General features: G+C 67.6%; 1 protein-coding gene across 9 annotated transcripts; it reads right to left on the minus strand.

Annotated features, from left to right (window-relative positions):
• Positions 1 to 185: 185 nt before the first annotated feature.
• HDAC5 (histone deacetylase 5) lies at positions 186 to 15,664 on the minus strand. 9 transcript variants are annotated; one of them, XM_085083268.1, is made up of 27 exons: positions 15,537 to 15,664; positions 14,025 to 14,138; positions 11,553 to 11,627; positions 9,906 to 10,108; positions 9,493 to 9,622; positions 9,267 to 9,384; positions 9,043 to 9,170; positions 8,817 to 8,948; positions 7,380 to 7,486; positions 7,090 to 7,245; positions 6,563 to 6,794; positions 6,134 to 6,321; positions 5,446 to 5,721; positions 5,020 to 5,170; positions 4,522 to 4,655; positions 4,326 to 4,446; positions 3,855 to 3,904; positions 3,677 to 3,784; positions 3,521 to 3,576; positions 3,346 to 3,433; positions 3,150 to 3,269; positions 2,965 to 3,062; positions 2,484 to 2,602; positions 2,273 to 2,406; positions 2,056 to 2,140; positions 1,699 to 1,852; positions 186 to 1,526 (listed from the first exon to the last, which is right to left on the minus strand). In XM_085083268.1, exons 1-27 carry the CDS (start codon positions 15,631 to 15,633, stop codon positions 1,487 to 1,489), a joined length of 3,414 nt encoding a protein of 1,137 aa, XP_084939394.1. In that variant the 5' UTR covers positions 15,634 to 15,664; the 3' UTR covers positions 186 to 1,486. The 9 variants fall into 9 exon arrangements, with proteins under 9 accessions (XP_084939394.1, XP_084939398.1, XP_084939395.1 ...); XM_085083272.1 differs by having other exon boundaries at positions 7,117 to 7,242; positions 9,493 to 9,625; XM_085083269.1 differs by having other exon boundaries at positions 7,090 to 7,242; positions 9,493 to 9,625.
• Positions 15,665 to 16,119: the final 455 nt, after the last annotated feature.

Genomic DNA, 16,119 nt, shown 5'->3' on the forward strand with positions numbered 1-16,119 from the left:
ACAAAGGGGACCCACCTTGGTCCCTCCCGACGCCTCTTGCAGTGGGTGGGGAAACTGAGGCACGCAGGGACACGGTGGGGAAAAGAGGACCTGGGGACAGGAAAAGGGGTCGTGGGGACAGGAAAAGGGACACAGGGGCTCCACCGCCACCCCCCCGGGCCCCCCAGAGGCAGCGGCCCGGCGGGTATTGCCAGAAACAGTTTATTTATACAAGGACGAACATCAGTGACATCTTACAAAATACTGAACCGAGACCCAGAGCGAGCGTGAGCAGGGGGGACACACGGGACCGGGGGGACACACGGGGACAGGGGGACACCAGCCCAAAGCAAGCCGGGGCGGGGGAGACCCTCCTGCCCCCCAAATCCAGAGGCGTTGCCCCGTGCTGGGATGGGGAGGGGGATCCCCCACAAGACCCCGCTGTCATCCCCCCTTCCTCACCCTAAACCAGGGTCCTTCCTGCCCCAGGAGAGGTGACAAGGACAGCCTTATCCCTCTGTCCTAATCTGGGACCACCCCAAATTGCCCCCAACCCCCGGAATAACTTAACCCACGATGCGCCGTCCCTGTCCCGATCCCCCCTCTGCCCCCCCATTAAAAAAATACTATTAAATAATCCTTCTGTAATAAAATTATATCCCTTTTTGGGGGGGGTTGGGTGGTTTTCTCTCTTTTAAAGCTAAAATCGCTCCGAGGCCCCTCTGGCTGGTGACAGAACAGGAAAATAGAGTGGTTTTTCCTTTTTCTTTTTTTTTGTCTTTTTTTTTTTCTCTCTCCTCTAAGGACAAATTTTGATCCCAACGAAGGCGCCGGGGTGACAAAGGGACAGGAAGGGACAGGGGACAGGGCTCGTCCCTTTGTCTCGTGTCCCCAGACGGGGAGGCCGAAGGGAAAAAAACCAAAAACCCAAGAAAAAAAATTAAGAAAACCCAAAATGAAGGTAAATTAAGGCATTAAAAAAAAAATACTTACTTAAAGGCACGAATATTTCCCATCGCCTCCCCCGGGGGGGACAGATGCCGGAGCCAGGGAGGGAACGAGGCAGGGGAGACACACAAAAATGGGGGGAAATAAGGAAAAACCCCTAAAAAAAATCTCGAGGAGCCCCAGGGGGGTCGGGGCAGCGCCGGGGGGACCCGACGGACACAGGGGGGACACAGGGGACAGGGGGTGCTGGTGGAACTGCTGCTGCACAAGAGACACGACCGCAAACACCGCGGGGAGCCGGGGGCACAGGACGGGCGGGGGGATTTTTTTGTGGTTTTTCTCCTCTTTTTAATAGAAAAAGAAAATATTTTCCTCTTTTTTCTGGTTTTCCTTTCAGTTTCTGCCTTTTTTTTTTTTGTCCTTTTTTTTTTTTTTTTTTAGTGTTTTCTTTTTTTGGTTTTTTTTTTCCTTTTCGTTTTTTTCCTTTTACTGTGATATTTTTTTGTGTGTTTTTCATCTCTTCCGGGTGTTCCTTGGTTCTCTGGACAATCCAGGCTGGTCAGAGCGTTGGCTCGGCGTCCATCGGCTCCTCCGCCGGCCTGGGCAGGGGAGGGACATGCCAGTGTGGGGGACACGTGTGTCACCTCACGGGACACGGCTGGAACCATGCACAGTGCCCCCAGTGTCACACATGTCCCCATGCTTATCCCCGTGTCACCCCCATTGTCACACATGTCCCCGAGTGTCACACGTGTCCCCCCCCGGCCGTACCTGGGCTGTGGCTCTGTCCCTCCCTGCTCGGCGCCCACGGACAGCAGAGCCATGGCTGTCACCGTCTCGGCCTCCTCGGTGTCCCCACGCTGTGCCTCCAGCAGGGAGCGACCCACAGCCGCCGCGAAGCGCCGCACAGAGCCCCAGTGCCGGCCTGGGGACAGCGACAGGGACACGGCTGGGACACACCCAGGGGACCCCATGGGAGGGACAGACCCAGGGGACCCTTGAAGGGACAGCCCTGCAAACTCCTCGGGACCCCCGCGGCAGGGACAGACCCCCCTGTGCCCCCATGACAGAATCAGCCCCGGGGACACTTGGGGACACCCCCAGCTCCTGCCCTGGCCCCATCCTCACTCTGGATCTCGATGACCTTCTCCAGCGTGGCCACCGCGTTGACGTTGGGCTTCTGCTGCAGGAGCGCTGGGTCCAGGGGCTCCAGCTGGGGACACAGCATCAGCACCCCAAAACTGCCACCAGCACCCCAAAACTGCCACCAGCACCCCAAAACTGCCACCAGCACCCCAAAGCGATGGCAGGCACGGGACAGGAGCCCCCCAGGTGTCCCCTGTACCTCGAGGCCAAGCAGGGCGGTGACACAGGCCTCGGAGGCGTCGCAGATGGCAGTCAGGTCGTGTCCTCCCTCCAGCGCCAGCACCACCCGGCCGCCCGCCAGCATCATCAGCTGCTTCGTCAGGTGCCCGAAACCTGGGGGACACCGGGGGGGAGGTGAGGGGTGGCCGGGCTGGGGTCCTCACCCCGAGACACCCCCGGACCCCACTCACACTTGGCAGTGACGGAGTAGCCACCGAGAGGGGACAGGTGGCCCTCGACGGCGTCGAAGCCGGCGGAGACCAGCACCAGGTCCGGGGAGAACTCGTTGGCGATGGGCATCACCACCGTCCTGGGGACAGCCACGGCTCGGGAGACCCCCGGGGCTGGGGGGAGCCCCCCGAGAGGGCAGGGAACACCCAGGGTGCAGGGAAACCCCAACAGGACATGGAGATCCTCCCAGAGACACCCCCAGGACATGGGGACCCCCCAGGGAGCAGGGACCCTCCCAGGATCCATAGGACCCCCCATGGCACCAAGACCCTTCCCCCAGAACACAGAGACCCCCAAGGGCTCACAAGCCTCCCCAGGACACCCCGGAGGCAGAATCCCCCTCCAGGCTACACAGACCCTCCTTCCCCCCAGGACACGGTGACCCCTAAAGCCCAGGGACCCCCGAAAGCCCAGGGACCCCCGAAAGCCCAGGCTGCCCACCTGAAGGCTGTCAGGTACTCCACATCCCCAATCGGGGGGTCCACGCCGCCAGTCCAGGCGATGTTGATGTTGTAGCCCACGCCCAGCCCGCTGCCCACCTGTGACAGCCACAGGTGACCACCAGTGCCACAGCCAGGGCCAAGGGGGCCACGGGGAGACCCCCCACCCCCCAATTCCCCCCGTACCTCCTCGGGGGCACCACTGCCCGGGAAGAAGTTGCCGTCATCATAGCGGTGCAGGGAGATGTAGAGCACGTGGGGGTCGCTGTAGAAGGCCTGCTGGGTCCCATTGCCGTGGTGGATGTCCTGGGGGCACCAGTGACGTCAGGGACACCCCACAGCCACCCACGGGATCCCCAAGGTCCCTCCTGTCCCCCCTTACCCAGTCCACGATGAGGATCCTGCCCACGCTGAGCCGCTGCTGCAGCAGCTTGGCCGAGATGGCCACCGAGTTGAAGAAGCAGAAGCCCCTGGGGACAAGGGACAAGGGACAAGGGACAGGGACATCAGTGCAGGGTGGCCCTGGGCAGGGGTCCCAGCCCTGTCCCTGTACTCACATGGCCGTGGACTCCTCGGCGTGGTGGCCTGGGGGGCGGATGACAGCGAAGCCATTCTGGGGGACAGAGAGAGGGACACAGTGGGACATGAAGGAACACGTTGGAGACACAGAGGGACAGGTGCAGGGAGGCACAGTGACAGTGCCACGCGCTCACCTTGACCTCCCCCGCGGCCACCTTGAAGGCCAGCTCGAGCAGGCAGCCCACGGCCGTGCGCACCGCGCTGGACGAGTGCAGCTCGTTCCACACCGTGTCACTGTCCACCTGCGGGGACACCGCGGGTCAGCGGGGCCTGGCCACCCCGGGGACATCCCCCCCGTGCCCCCAGACTCACCCCGATGCCCCCGCATGGCAGCACCGCGTACGTCTTCGGAGTGATGGGACCTGCGGGGTGAAGGGGACACAGGGGTCCTGTGGGGTAAGGGGACCTCCGAGCACCCCAAAGGACTGGGAACCCCAGGGAAAAATATCTCATGGGACAGAGATACCCCTGGCCATCCTATGGGATAACGGGACCTCTGAGCACCCCAAAGGATTGGGAACCCATGGGACAGGGGCATCCTGTGGGACAGGGGGACCCCCAAGCACCCCAAAGGATAGGAAACCCCACAGGACAAAGGGATCCCATGGGACAGGAGACCCCTGGACACCCCAAGGACTGGGACCCCTGAGGGACACAGCCTCTCCTGGACACCCATGGGAATGTGGACCCCCAGGGAACAGAGAGATCCCAAGGAACAGGGGACCAAGGTGACCCGAACTCCAAAGGGGGTGTCCCAGCCATCGGGGCCCCCCCAGCACCCACCCAGCAGCTTCTTGCTGTCCAGTTTCTGGCGGTTCAGGGGGCTGGTGCCGTAGAGCAGCGCATGGTGCTCCGAGTGCACTGTCTGGATCTCCTCCAGCGTCGCCTTCCTGCCCCGGATGCGCTGGGAAGGAGCACAGGCTCAGCCCCACGCCCCCCACGCCCCCCTGAGACCCCCAGGCCGCGGGGAGCCTCTCACCTCACACTTGCCCAGCAGCCCAGTCTCCTGCAGCCGCGACCAGATGCTCTGGATGCGGCCGGCGTGCTCGGGGTGGATGGTGGTGTTGCCGCAGGTGCATTGGTGCTTCAGCATGAAGGTGTCGTACACCACGCCTGGGGACACGCAGCTGGCACTGCCACCCCACCCCGCTGCACCCCGGGGGGTGTGGGGACCCCCGGGCACCCCGAGGGGGTGGGAAGCCCAGGGGATGCAGCAATGCCCGAGGGATTGAAGGAACTGATGGAGCAGGGGGACCCTGGGCACCCCAAGGGACAGGGACACCCCAACCCCACCAAGAAGGGGACACTCAGGGGGCACAGACATGCCTGGGGTGTCCCACGGGACAGGAGCCCCCCTGTCACCCCCAAAGATGCAGGACCCCATAGGACAGGAATCCCCAGACTCCCCCAAGTTCCAGGGCACCCTGTGGGACAGGACCACCCCCTCCCACTGTCCCCACTGTCCCCAGTGCCATACCTGTGGTGAAGAGGTGCTTGGGGGGCCCCTCGGGCTGGGGGGGTTTGACGCTGGCAGGGGACGATTGGGTTCTGGCGAGGGCAGGGTGGGGCACAGCCAGGACCCCCAGGGGGGGCGCGGGGAAGAGCTGCAGAGGCGCCTCGGGGTACACCTGGGGGAGACCCCACCCTGTCAGCCCCCACACCGGGGGGTGCAGGATGAGTCACGATGGGGACGGGGGGGTCACGGCGCGGGGGTGGCGGGGACAGGGGACAGAGGGGGATGAGTCACCGACCCTTCGAGTCATCGCTGCGGCAGCAGGGGGAGCTGAACCCCCCAAAAAGGGGAGGGGGGGCACAACAGGGCTCAGGGGAGAGCAGGGGGTGTTTGTGCAGAGGAGGCACAGTGCTGCAGTTTGGGGGGATTTGGGTTTGCCCAAAGCCTCACCTGCTTGTAGGTGACCCCCAGCTCGGTGACGTCAGGGTCCCCGGTGGCCTCGGCCTCGTCACCGCTGTCACCCTGCTCCTGGCAGCCCTCGGGGTCCTGCAGCTGCTCCGGGGGGTCCCCAGCCTCTGGGGACACCAGGGCGAGGGGGGGGCCGAGGGGGGGCCCGGGGGGGCCTCTCTCACCCGGGGGGGGCGATTGCTGCTCCGTCAGCTCCTCCTCCGTCTCCTCGGGGTGGGTGGGGGGCTGCCGAGCCAGCTCCCCCCCCTTGGGGAGCAGCTGGGGGGCACGGGGGTTAGGTGACCCCCACACACCCTGTGTCTGCCCCACGGCCCCCCTGTACCCACCTGTGCCCCACCTGTACCCCACCTGTACCCCACAGCCACCCCACACCCATCCCATGCCCCACTCACCCCACACACCTTTGCCCAGTCCCATCCCAGTTTCCCCTCCTCTGCCTCAGTTTCCCCTGCTTGCAATGCATCCCCCACTGGATTTCAGGGGTTAGTGGGGTGTCGGGGTTCCCCACTGCCCCCAGCTCCTCCAGGGCCCCACAGTTACCCAACATCCACCCTACACCCCATTCCCACCCTATTCCCACCCCATTTCCACCCAAAGCCCTGCTTACACCCCACACCCCACTCCCACCCCACACACGCCCCACGCCCACCCAGCGCCACCCCCAGCCCACCTTGCCGAGCTGCACCTGCTGCTTGTCGAGGAAGTGGTGCTGCAGGGGGCCGTGGGGCAGCGCCTGGGGGCTCTGGGGCAGTGGGGACGACTGGGTGCGGCTCAGGGGTCGATGCCGCGGCAGTTTGTTCCCACGGGGACACCCCCCACGCTCTGCTGTCACCAGCGGGGACTGCCCGTGCAGGGGCACTGGGGACACGGCGTCAGTGGGGCACCCCACAGCCCCTGAGCCCCACAGCGTGGGGCTGTAATGGGGCAGGACTGGGGAAAAGCGGGACAGGAATGGGGGAACTGGAAAAGGGTAGGAAGGAAAGTGGGGCAGGACTGGGGGAAACTGAGAGAAAACCGGGGAAGTATTGGGGGAAACTGGGGGGGAAACCATACAACTGGGAGGGAGCTGGGGCAGGGCTGGGGGTCCCGGGGGTCTCACCGGCGATCAGGGTGCTCTGCTGCCGCGCCTGCTCCAGCAGCAGCACGTGCTGCAGCAGGGACGGCGGTCCGGCCGGGGGGTCACCGTCCAGGGCCACCCCCAGCAGGCAGCCCGGGATGGAGGAGGTGCTCAGGAACTTGCCGGTGAGGGCAGCGCCGGGGCGCAGCGGGGACACCCCCGGGGGCACCCCGGGCCGCTCGCCCTCCGCCTGCGGCGACAGCTTGGGGGACGCCTGCGGGGACAGCGGTGGCACTGCGGGTCCCCACATCGCCCCGTGGGGTGCCAGCTCCCTGTGCCACCCCTGCGGGGTCCGACATCCCTGCTATGGGGTGCCAGGTCCCCGTGCCACCCCCCGTTGTATCCCCATGTCCCTCCCATGGGGTCACCACATCCCCCCCATGGGGTTCCCGTGTCCCCATGTCCCCAGGGGGGTCTCACATTCCCTCTACAGAGTTCCATGCCCCCGCGCCACCCCCCCGGGGTTCCCATGTCCCCGCCACGCGGTGCCAAGTCCCAGTGCCACCCACCACAGGGTCCCGGTGCCCCCCACTCACGGGGAGGTGGGCGCTGGTGACGGTGACAGTGGCCTGCAGCCCCAGGGACAGGTTGGGCAGCGATGGGGACGTGTAGAGGCTGAGCTGGGCCCCGTCCAGGGCCAGGGCGCGGGGCTGGGGCAGGAGCTGCTGTGGCACCACACGGCAAACACGGCATCAACACGCGTGGGACACGCCACACCCTCAACACACCCCCAGCACACACGCGTGTCCCTGTCCCTGTCCCTGTCCCTGTCCCCATCCCTGTCCCGGCCGGGCCATACCTCGCTGTGGATGTTGGGGACAGAGGCGGCCAGGCCGTTGTGGGCACCGTGGGAGCTGTTGGGGGAGCTGGGCCCCGACCCGGGGGCACTGCTGCACACCGAGGACACTGCGGCACACGCGTGTGTCACACAGGGCACGGGGACACCGCGGCACACGTGTGTGTCACACACGGCACGGGGACACCGCGGCACACGCGTGTGTCACACACGGCACGGGGACACCGCGGCACACGCGTGTGTCACACACGGCACGGGGACACCGCGGTACACACGTGTGTCACACACTGACACTGCAGCACACGCGTGTGTCACACAGGGCACGGGGACACCGCGGCACACGCGTGTGTCACACACTGACTGACACTGCGGCACACGCGTGTGTCACACACGGCACGGGGACACCGCGGCACACGCGTGTGTCACACACTGACACTGCAGCACATGCATCACACATGGCACAGAGACACTGTGGCACATACGTGTGTCACACACTGACACCGCAGCACACGTGTGTCACACACTGACACTGCGGCACACGCGTGTGTCACACACGGCACGGGGACACCGCGGCACACGCGTATGTCACACACTGACACTGCAGCACATACATGTCACACACAGCACGGGGACACCGCAGCACACGTGTGAATCACACACTGACACTGCATCACGCGTGTGTCACACACAGCACAGAGACACTGCGGCACACGTGTGTCACACAGGGCACGGGGACACCGCGGCACACGCGTGTGTCACACACTGACTGACACTGCGGCACATGCATGTCACACACGACACGGGGACACCACGGCACACGCGTGTGTCACACACTGACACTGCAGCACATGCATCACACATGGCACAGAGACACTGTGGCAGATACGTGTGTCACACACTGACACCGCAGCACACGTGTGTCACACACTGACACCGCGGCACACGCGTATGTCACACACTGACACTGCAGCACATACATGTCACACACAGCACGGGGACACCGCAGCACACGTGTGAATCACACACTGACACTGCATCACGCGTGTGTCACACACAGCACAGAGACACTGCGGCACACGTGTGTCACACAGGGCACGGGGACACCGCGGCACACGTGTGTGTCACACACTGACACTGTGGCACATGCATGTCACACACAGCGTGGGGACACCGGCACCGCAGCACATGTGTGTCACACACTCACACAAGCACCCACACCCCACCCCGTGCACACCCCACCCCGTGTGTCACACCAACCCCAGCAGCCTCCAGAGGCCAGGGGGGCTCTGGGGAAGCACCCAGCAACTTGGGGACACTGAGCAGGCAGCGTGTCCCACCCAGGAACCCAGAGTTCCCCCCGCCAGCCTGTGTCCCCACGTGTGTCCTGTGTCCCCACACATGTCCCACGTCCCCACGCGTGTCCCGTGTCCCCGGACGCACCGGTGATCTCGACGTGGCGCTTGCGGAAGGCGCTGAGCACGGAGCCGTCGCGGCGCCGCAGGAGAGGGCTGCTCCTCCGCTCCGCCACCTTCTGCTTCAGCCGCGACCTCACCTTCAGGTTGGGCTCCGAGGCTGGGGACCCCGAAACGTGTCACCCGAAATGTGCCACCCAAAACGTGCCACCACCCCCTGTGGCAGTGTCACCCCCCTGCCCGCCAGCACCCACCGGTTTTGCGGAGCGGGAAGTCATCGCGGCCGTCGTAGGTGCCGAGGAGGGGGAGCTTGTAGGACGGGGGGGTCCCCGGGCTGCCGGTCTGGGGGGGGGAACTCTGGTCCAACGAGGTGTGGTGAGCCCTGCGTTGGGGGACAAGGTGGCAGAGACTCCGTTAGGACAGCTGGGTCCCCGCCGCGGTGCTTTGGGGGGGTCCTGTGGGGCTGGGGGGCACCTACCAACATTTGGGGTGCTGGGGGAGGGAATGGTTGGGGGCGCCAGGGCCCCCCGGCTCCTTCGTCTTGCTGAGCAGGAATTCCTGGAGCTTCAGCTTCACCTCCGTGCTGGCGATGGCGCCTGGGGGGGACGGGGGGGTCATGGGGCAGCACAACCCCCCCAGCCCCACAGACACCCCCAGATCCCCCAGCCCCACATCCCAGCCCAGCCGCCCCTCGCCCCACTCACTGTCACGGCTCCTCTCCTTGGGGCGCAGGCTCTGCAGCTGCTCCAGCCGCTGCTGCTCCAGCTCCTGCCGCTCCCTCTGCCGCTGCTGCTCCAGCTCCTGCTGCCGGCGGGCGGCCAGGGCCTCCTGCTGCTGCTGTGGGGTGGGGGGCACCGCCACGGGACCCCCGGGTCACAGCGCTGCCCCTCGGGTGAACCCCCGATCCCGGCAGCCCCAGAAACAGGGTGGCCATGGCTCTGGCACCCCCAGTGTCCCCCAAGAGCTCCATCACCCCACCAGCAACACCCCACAGCTCCATCATCCTCCATCAGTGACACCCCACAGCTCCACCCCCCCAGATCCATGCCACCCCATACCTCCATCACCCCAACCTCCCCCCCGCCCCCGGCCGTGCCCCCAGACTCCCCCTTCCCACCTTGAGGTGCTTCTGCAGCTGGACCTGGTGCTGGCGGGTGAGGTGTTCGTGCTGCTTCTGGAACTCGGCGAAGAGCAGCTGCTTCTGGAGCTGCTGCTGCTGCTTCAGGGCCACCAGCTCCCGCTGCAGCTGCCGCTCCCGCGCCGCCGCCAGCCCCGCGTCCACCCCCGCCTCCGGCCCCGGCCCCTCCGGCCCCTCCGGCCCTGCCGGACACGCCGGGTCAGGGGGGAGAAGGGATGGGGGCATTGCGGGAATGGTGGAGGGGGCTGGGAGCGGCTTAGGGGGCAGTTTTGGGGTGGTCTGGGGATGTGGGGGGGCTGAGAGGAGTTTGGGGGTGTCTCGGGGTGATGGGGGTGTAAGGGGCACTTTGGGGGTGTTCCGAGGGGGTCAGGGGCAGTTTGGGGGGGAGCTGGGGTTTGTTGGGTGCAGTTTGGGGGCTGCTGGGGGGGGTAGAGGATCAGCCCCTCCCAGGAAGCCCTCGGGGGTCTCCCCCCAGCTCAATTAACACCCCCTCCCCAAAATAAAAACGGGGGGGCTCCATCCGAACCCCTCCATCGGCAACACACACCGACCAACGCAAAGCGCTGCGGGGGGGGCAAGACCGACCTCCCCCCCAAAATCCCCCTCCCCAGCAGCCCCCGTGGGGCACAGACCCCCAGCAGGCAGGGACAGGGGGGACAGGAGCAGGGGGGGCTGTCCCCACGCAAACAGGAAGGCGGGGGCGGGGGGCACGCCGTGCATGCTAATGAGCCCCCCCAGCCCCAGCCCCCTCCACCTGCCGCGGCCGCACGTCGGGCACTGACGTGTCCCCAACGCGGACCCACGGACGTCACCGTGCGCGGAGGTGGGACACCCCGCCCCTGACAGAGCTCCCCTAGGACAGCCAGCCCCCCCAAACCTGCCAGCCCCCCCAGTATCACACAGCCCCCCAGTATCACACAGCCCCCCCATCGCCCCCCCCAGTCCCAACCCCCCGGACATGCAAGAGGGGAAGGCACAGCCCCCCAACTCCCCCAGTTCACCCCCAGAGGGTTTGCTCTCCCGGGGGTGTTTGGGGGGACACTGGGGTGCTCCTGCAGCCCCCAAACCTGCCAACCCCAATGTGGGGGCAACCAGAGGGTCCCGGTGGGTTTCGGAGTGCAATGGGGGGGTGGGCAGCACTTGGGTGGGCTAAAGTAGCCCCCAGAGGTGCCAAGCGGGCACTTTGGGGTCGGAGTGGCTTTGGGCTGGCACTGGGCTGGGGCCACCAGCCCACCCTGCATCCTGCGGCCACCTGGTGAGGGACAGGGGCTGCTTAACCCCTTGCTGCCCAGGGCTGCACCATGGGGATGTCCCACGGAATGGGGACCCCCTGATCCACCTCTGCTCTGGGGGAGAGCACCCCCAGGGCTGGGGCACCTGCCCTTGCTCACCTGTCCTTGCTCACCTGTCCTTGCACACCTGCCCTTGCACACCTGCCCTTGCACACCTGCCCTTGCACACCTGCCCTTGCACACCTGTCCTTGCACACGCATTCGTGCAAGGGGAGCAGCTCCCCCCTTGCACACCCCTGCAAACTTGCAAGGGATGTCACCGGGTTTTGGGGATGTCAGCGGGTTTTGGGGATGTCAGCGGGTTTTGGGGACACGGGGTGCAGCCCCCACTCACCTGGGGCAGGCAGGGCAGCGTGCAGTGGGACACGGGGCAGGAGCTCCAGCGGGGGCTCACGGCCAGACCCCCCATCTGCAGAGAGACACCCGAGACCCCCTGAAGGGCTGGGGACTGCTGGGGGCCACGTGCACCCCCAAACCCAACCCCAGCTGTCCCCTCGGCGGGTGGGCATGGGGAGATGCAGGCTGGGGGGTCACGGAGCATCCCTGGGTTTGGGGTGATGGCGGCAAATGCAGCCCCCCCACTGCGGGCAGGGCAGGGCTGAAGGGCCCCCCCTCACCCACCCCCCCCATCCAGGCTATTCTCTCTGGCGCCTGGAAATAGCCAGCGCACGGGAGGAGCCGGCTATAAATAGGGAATTGTGCCGGGGGGGCCACGACAGATCCCGCGGGAGGGGCGCGCTGTGCCCCCCCCGACACCCAGCTGCACCCCCGAACTGCCCCGGGGCTGGGGGACACGGGTTGCCCTGCCTGGGGGAGGCTGGGGGGGGCTTAGGATCCCCGCGACCCCCCAACCCCATCCCACCCCCCACATCCCCCTAATTGCCGGGGACGTTAATCCGCATCAGCGCTGCCGGGAATAAAACCTGGGATGTGCCGAGGGGGATTAGCCCCACTTTGGGACAATGAAGGGAGATGACCCCCCGTCCCACCCAAGACCCCCTGGCTCCCCCAACAACACCACCCCGGGAGGGGCTGGGGGGGCACAGATGCCAACTCAGCACGTTTCCCGCCCGGTCGGTGTCCCCAGGTGGCTCTGCAGGGCCACGCCGGGGAGGGTGACAACGTGCCGAGGTGTGGAACCCCCCCGTTTTGGGGATGGGGACCTCCCCCCGCTGACGGGGACCCCTCCAGCGCCCCGGCCGTGCGTAACCCCCCCGGCACCGCCACGTTTATTTACCACACGTTAATCCCAAGCCAAGACTTTTAATAGCCGGGATATTTCTGGGACACCCCGCGCCCCCCCCGCTGCCCCCCCCGGGGTGCTTTGGGGCTTGACGTCAGCCCGGCTATTTCTGGTGCTGCCAGCGGGCAGGAGGCCGCGGGAATGAGCCCTCCTGGCTCCCGGACCCCCCTCCTGGCTCCCGGACCCCCTTCCTGGCTCCCGGACCCCCCTCCTGGCTCCCGGACTCCCTTCCTGGTGGTCAAAACCCCATTCCAGCTCCCGGACCCCTTTCGTGGCTCCCATGGCAGGGCAGAGGGGTGACCCGGCCCGTGGAGTCCCCTCCAGAGGTGGTGGCAGCTCTGGGGGATGGGGGGGACCCTCAGGAACAGTGGGGACCCCCAGGAACTCGGTGAGGGAAGGAGGGGAGCACGGGGGCTGCACCCGGGATGGGATCAGCACCCACGGGATCCCCGGGTTTGGGATGAGCCTGGGAAAAGGCTGCAGTTGAGGAACCCTGGGGGTCACAGAGCCCCCAAGGGTTGATTGGGGACCGCCGAGCTCAGGGGTGGCCTCTGCCACACCCCCGATGTCCCCAGCCCAGCTGAGACCTGCCCAACTCATCACAGCAGCCGGAGGGTCACAGCGCTCCCGAGGGGTCCCCAAACACACCCGAAGCCACAGCCGGGAGGAGAGGAGACCCCCAGGAAAGCACGGCAGAGGCAGCCAGGCCATGTCGCTGTGCCGCCGCGTCCCCGTGCCACCGCGCCGCGTGCCAGCCCCGTGCCAGGCACGGCCGGGTGACGCTCCAGCCCTGCGGCCGCTCCAAAAATACCGGCGGGCGGCTCGCGGCGGGGTTGGGGACAGAGGGAACGCACACCCCCGTCCCCGACCGGCGGCGAGTCCCTCCAGCGGGACACGGGGCTCTGCCGCCGCCCCGGGCCTCAGTTTCCCCCCCAGAGGCCGCGGGTGTGGGCGCTGCCGCGTGTCCCCTGGGGGGGACATGAGCGCATCCAGATGTCGCCGGAGTTCCCACCGGGATAATTACAGGGCAGCTCTGCCCGGGAGCCAGCGGGAGCCGGGACAGCGCGGGCACGGCCCTCGCGGTCACCACGGCTGTCCCCACGCGTGGCACCGCGGGGACCCCAGGGGGCCGCAAGGACCCGCCCCCGGTGGCATAAAGAGCCACGTGTGAGCCGTGCCACGACAGTGACAGGAGCCGTGCCTCAGTTTCCCCTCGCAGCGGGAGGATGCCGAGGGTCTGGGAATACCAGGAAGAGGGAGGTGGCGTGGGCTGGGATAACTGGGGGACGAGGGTGGCTGGCACGGCCCTGGTGTCCCCCGGTGCCTGGGCACTCCCGTCTGGCAGCGGTGTGCCACGCTGGGTGGGACGCTGCTGTGGCCCTCAGTACCCCAATACCTGGTGGGTGCCTCGGTGAGGGGCTTGGGGGCCACAGCAGGGACAGGGGGGACACGGCTGTGACCAGGCTGTGGCACCAGGCACAGCGCCGGGCAGAGGGGCAGCTGCCTGGCACACGGTGCAGTGCCCAGGGGGTGCAGCCCCCCGGCCCGGGCCGTGGCTCTCACCTGTGTCGCTCTGGGGGTCCATGGTGGCCGGCGGGTGCCGGGGGGGCTCGGAGAGGCGCGTGTCCGTCAGCGCCGGCCGGGGCACCGGGGCTGTGCCCGCGCCGCCCGGGAGCCCTGCGGGACCAAGCGCCTGTCAGCACCCCGGGACCCCCAAAATCCCCCCCAGAATCAAACGGGGGGGTTCAGCCCGCACTGAGCCCCCCTGAGCATCCACCCGCGGCAGGATGTAGCCCCACTCCCCTCTGCTGACCACCCGCATGAGGAGGCCTGTGGGGACCCCCAGAAGGGACCTGGGGGGACAGGGGGGACCTGGGGGGTCGGCAGCGTTACACAAGGCTCTGCAGGAAAAGGGGGGGGCTGCACAAACGGGGAGCTCGGGGGATGGCAGGGAAGGACTCCCCGGCCGTGTCACCGCACAGCAGAGACGGGTGGGACCCCCCTGAGGACACGGGCGGAGAGGAAACACACTGACCCCCCCGGCAGGTCCCCGGTGCTGCAGCCCCCCCAAAGCGAGCCAGCGCCCCGAGACGGGGGTCTGGGGGTGTCACCCACGAGGGCCACGCGGCGGGACGGACCCCGCGGGGGGGACGCGACACTCGCGCTGCCGGCAGCGCCGAGCCCGGCGCGGTGCAGCGGGGCCCCCCGGCCCCCCCGCCCGCCAACGGGCCGCGCTGCGGAGCCGCCGCCGTGCTGGCGCAAGGGCCCCCCGACACCGCAGAGCCCCCCGACACCACAGAGCCCCCGGGTGCACGGGAACCCCCCCACTGCACGGGGCGAACCCATCGCGCCGGGACCCCGACCCGCGCCGGGACCCCGACCCGCACCGAGCGCCCCGGACCGCACCGGGCCGCCCGAGCCGTACCGGGACCGCTCATTGCGGCCCCGCGGAATCGCAGCGGGACCCCCGAAACTGCAGGGCACCCCCGGACTGCACAGAGCCCCCGCCGGACTGCAGGGCCCCCCCATCGCACGGGCTCTCCCCCCTCGGGCCGCACCGGGACCCCCGAATGCGCAGGATCCCCTCCACCGGCACTGGGGTCGCCCCTTGCAGCTCCCGCACCGAACCGCACCGGGACCCTCACTGCAGCCCCCCGCGACCCGCACCGGGCCCCCCATTGCAGCCCCCCCCAAACCACACAGGGGTCCCTACTGCAACCCCTCCGCGAGCCGCACGGCTCCCCCCACTGCAGCCCCCGACCCGCACAGGGATGCCCCCACCGCAGCCCCCCAAAACCCGCACGGGGGTCCCCACTGCGGGGCCGCCCCGCTCCGCACGGCGCGAAGTCCCTCACCGCGGGCCCCGCACCCGCACCGTGACCCCGCACCGAGTCCCATCCCGCCGCACAGACCCCCCCGCCCCAAACCGCACCGGACCTCCGGGATCGCAGCCCCCCCGCTCCTGCACGGAGCCCCCCGGTCCCGCTCGGGGAACCCCGACACCGCAGATCGCCCCCCGCCGCGGCCCCCCCGCCCCGCCCCGCGCCCCCGGTGTCCCCCCGGGTCCCCCCGTACCTGGGGTCCCCCCGGTGCCGCCCGGCGCGCGCCCCGCCGCCCCCCCGCCTCCTCCTCCATCTTCGCCGCGCGGCCCCGCCCGCCCCGACAACAACATTCGGTGACGTCACTCTGGGTCACGTGACGGCGCCCGGCGCTAAAAATAGACCCGCGCGCGGCCCCCCGAGGGGGAGGGGCTAAAGGGGGGGCGGAGCCTAAAGGGGCCTTAAAGGGGCCGCGGGGCGAGTGTGTGTGAAACAGTGTCAGTGTGTGACGGGCCGTGAGTGCGCGACATGACATATGTGTGAGTGAGTGTGCAGCAGCACGGGCATGTGACTGTATGTGACAGGGCGAGGGCCATGGTGCGCATCCACACGCGCCACGGGCTGGTGTGCCGCCTTGCACACGCGTGTGCACACCCAGGAGCTCGGGGTGCAGCCGCTCTTGCACGCGAGTGCATGAACGTGCAGGAGTGAACACGCGTGTGCAACAGGCCAGCCGGGAAACACAGCAGGGCACACGCGTGCTCTGTGCCCGTGTGCAGCTGCACACCAGCCTGTCACACACACAGGACAAGGGACACGGGACACGCACGCGTGCAGGA

Source organism: Lichenostomus cassidix, chromosome 27 (assembly GCF_008360975.1).
Source record: "Lichenostomus cassidix isolate B80296 chromosome 27, HeHo_3.0, whole genome shotgun sequence".
NCBI classification, from domain to species: Eukaryota; Metazoa; Chordata; class Aves; order Passeriformes; family Meliphagidae; genus Lichenostomus; species Lichenostomus cassidix.

Excerpts from the sequence above, each read along its gene's own strand:
- HDAC5 (XM_085083267.1), bottom strand. The coding sequence starts at position 15,633 with ATGTTGTTGTCGGGGCGGGCGGGGCCGCGCGGCGAAGATGGAGGAGGA. Across the intron at positions 9,171-9,266 it reads CCCCAGCACCCCAAATGTTG|GGCTCACCACACCTCGTTGG; the intron begins GTAGGTGCCCCC and ends CCCCCAACGCAG. Across the intron at positions 3,905-4,325 it reads GGACAGCAAGAAGCTGCTGG|GTCCCATCACTCCGAAGACG; the intron begins GTGGGTGCTGGG and ends TTCACCCCGCAG.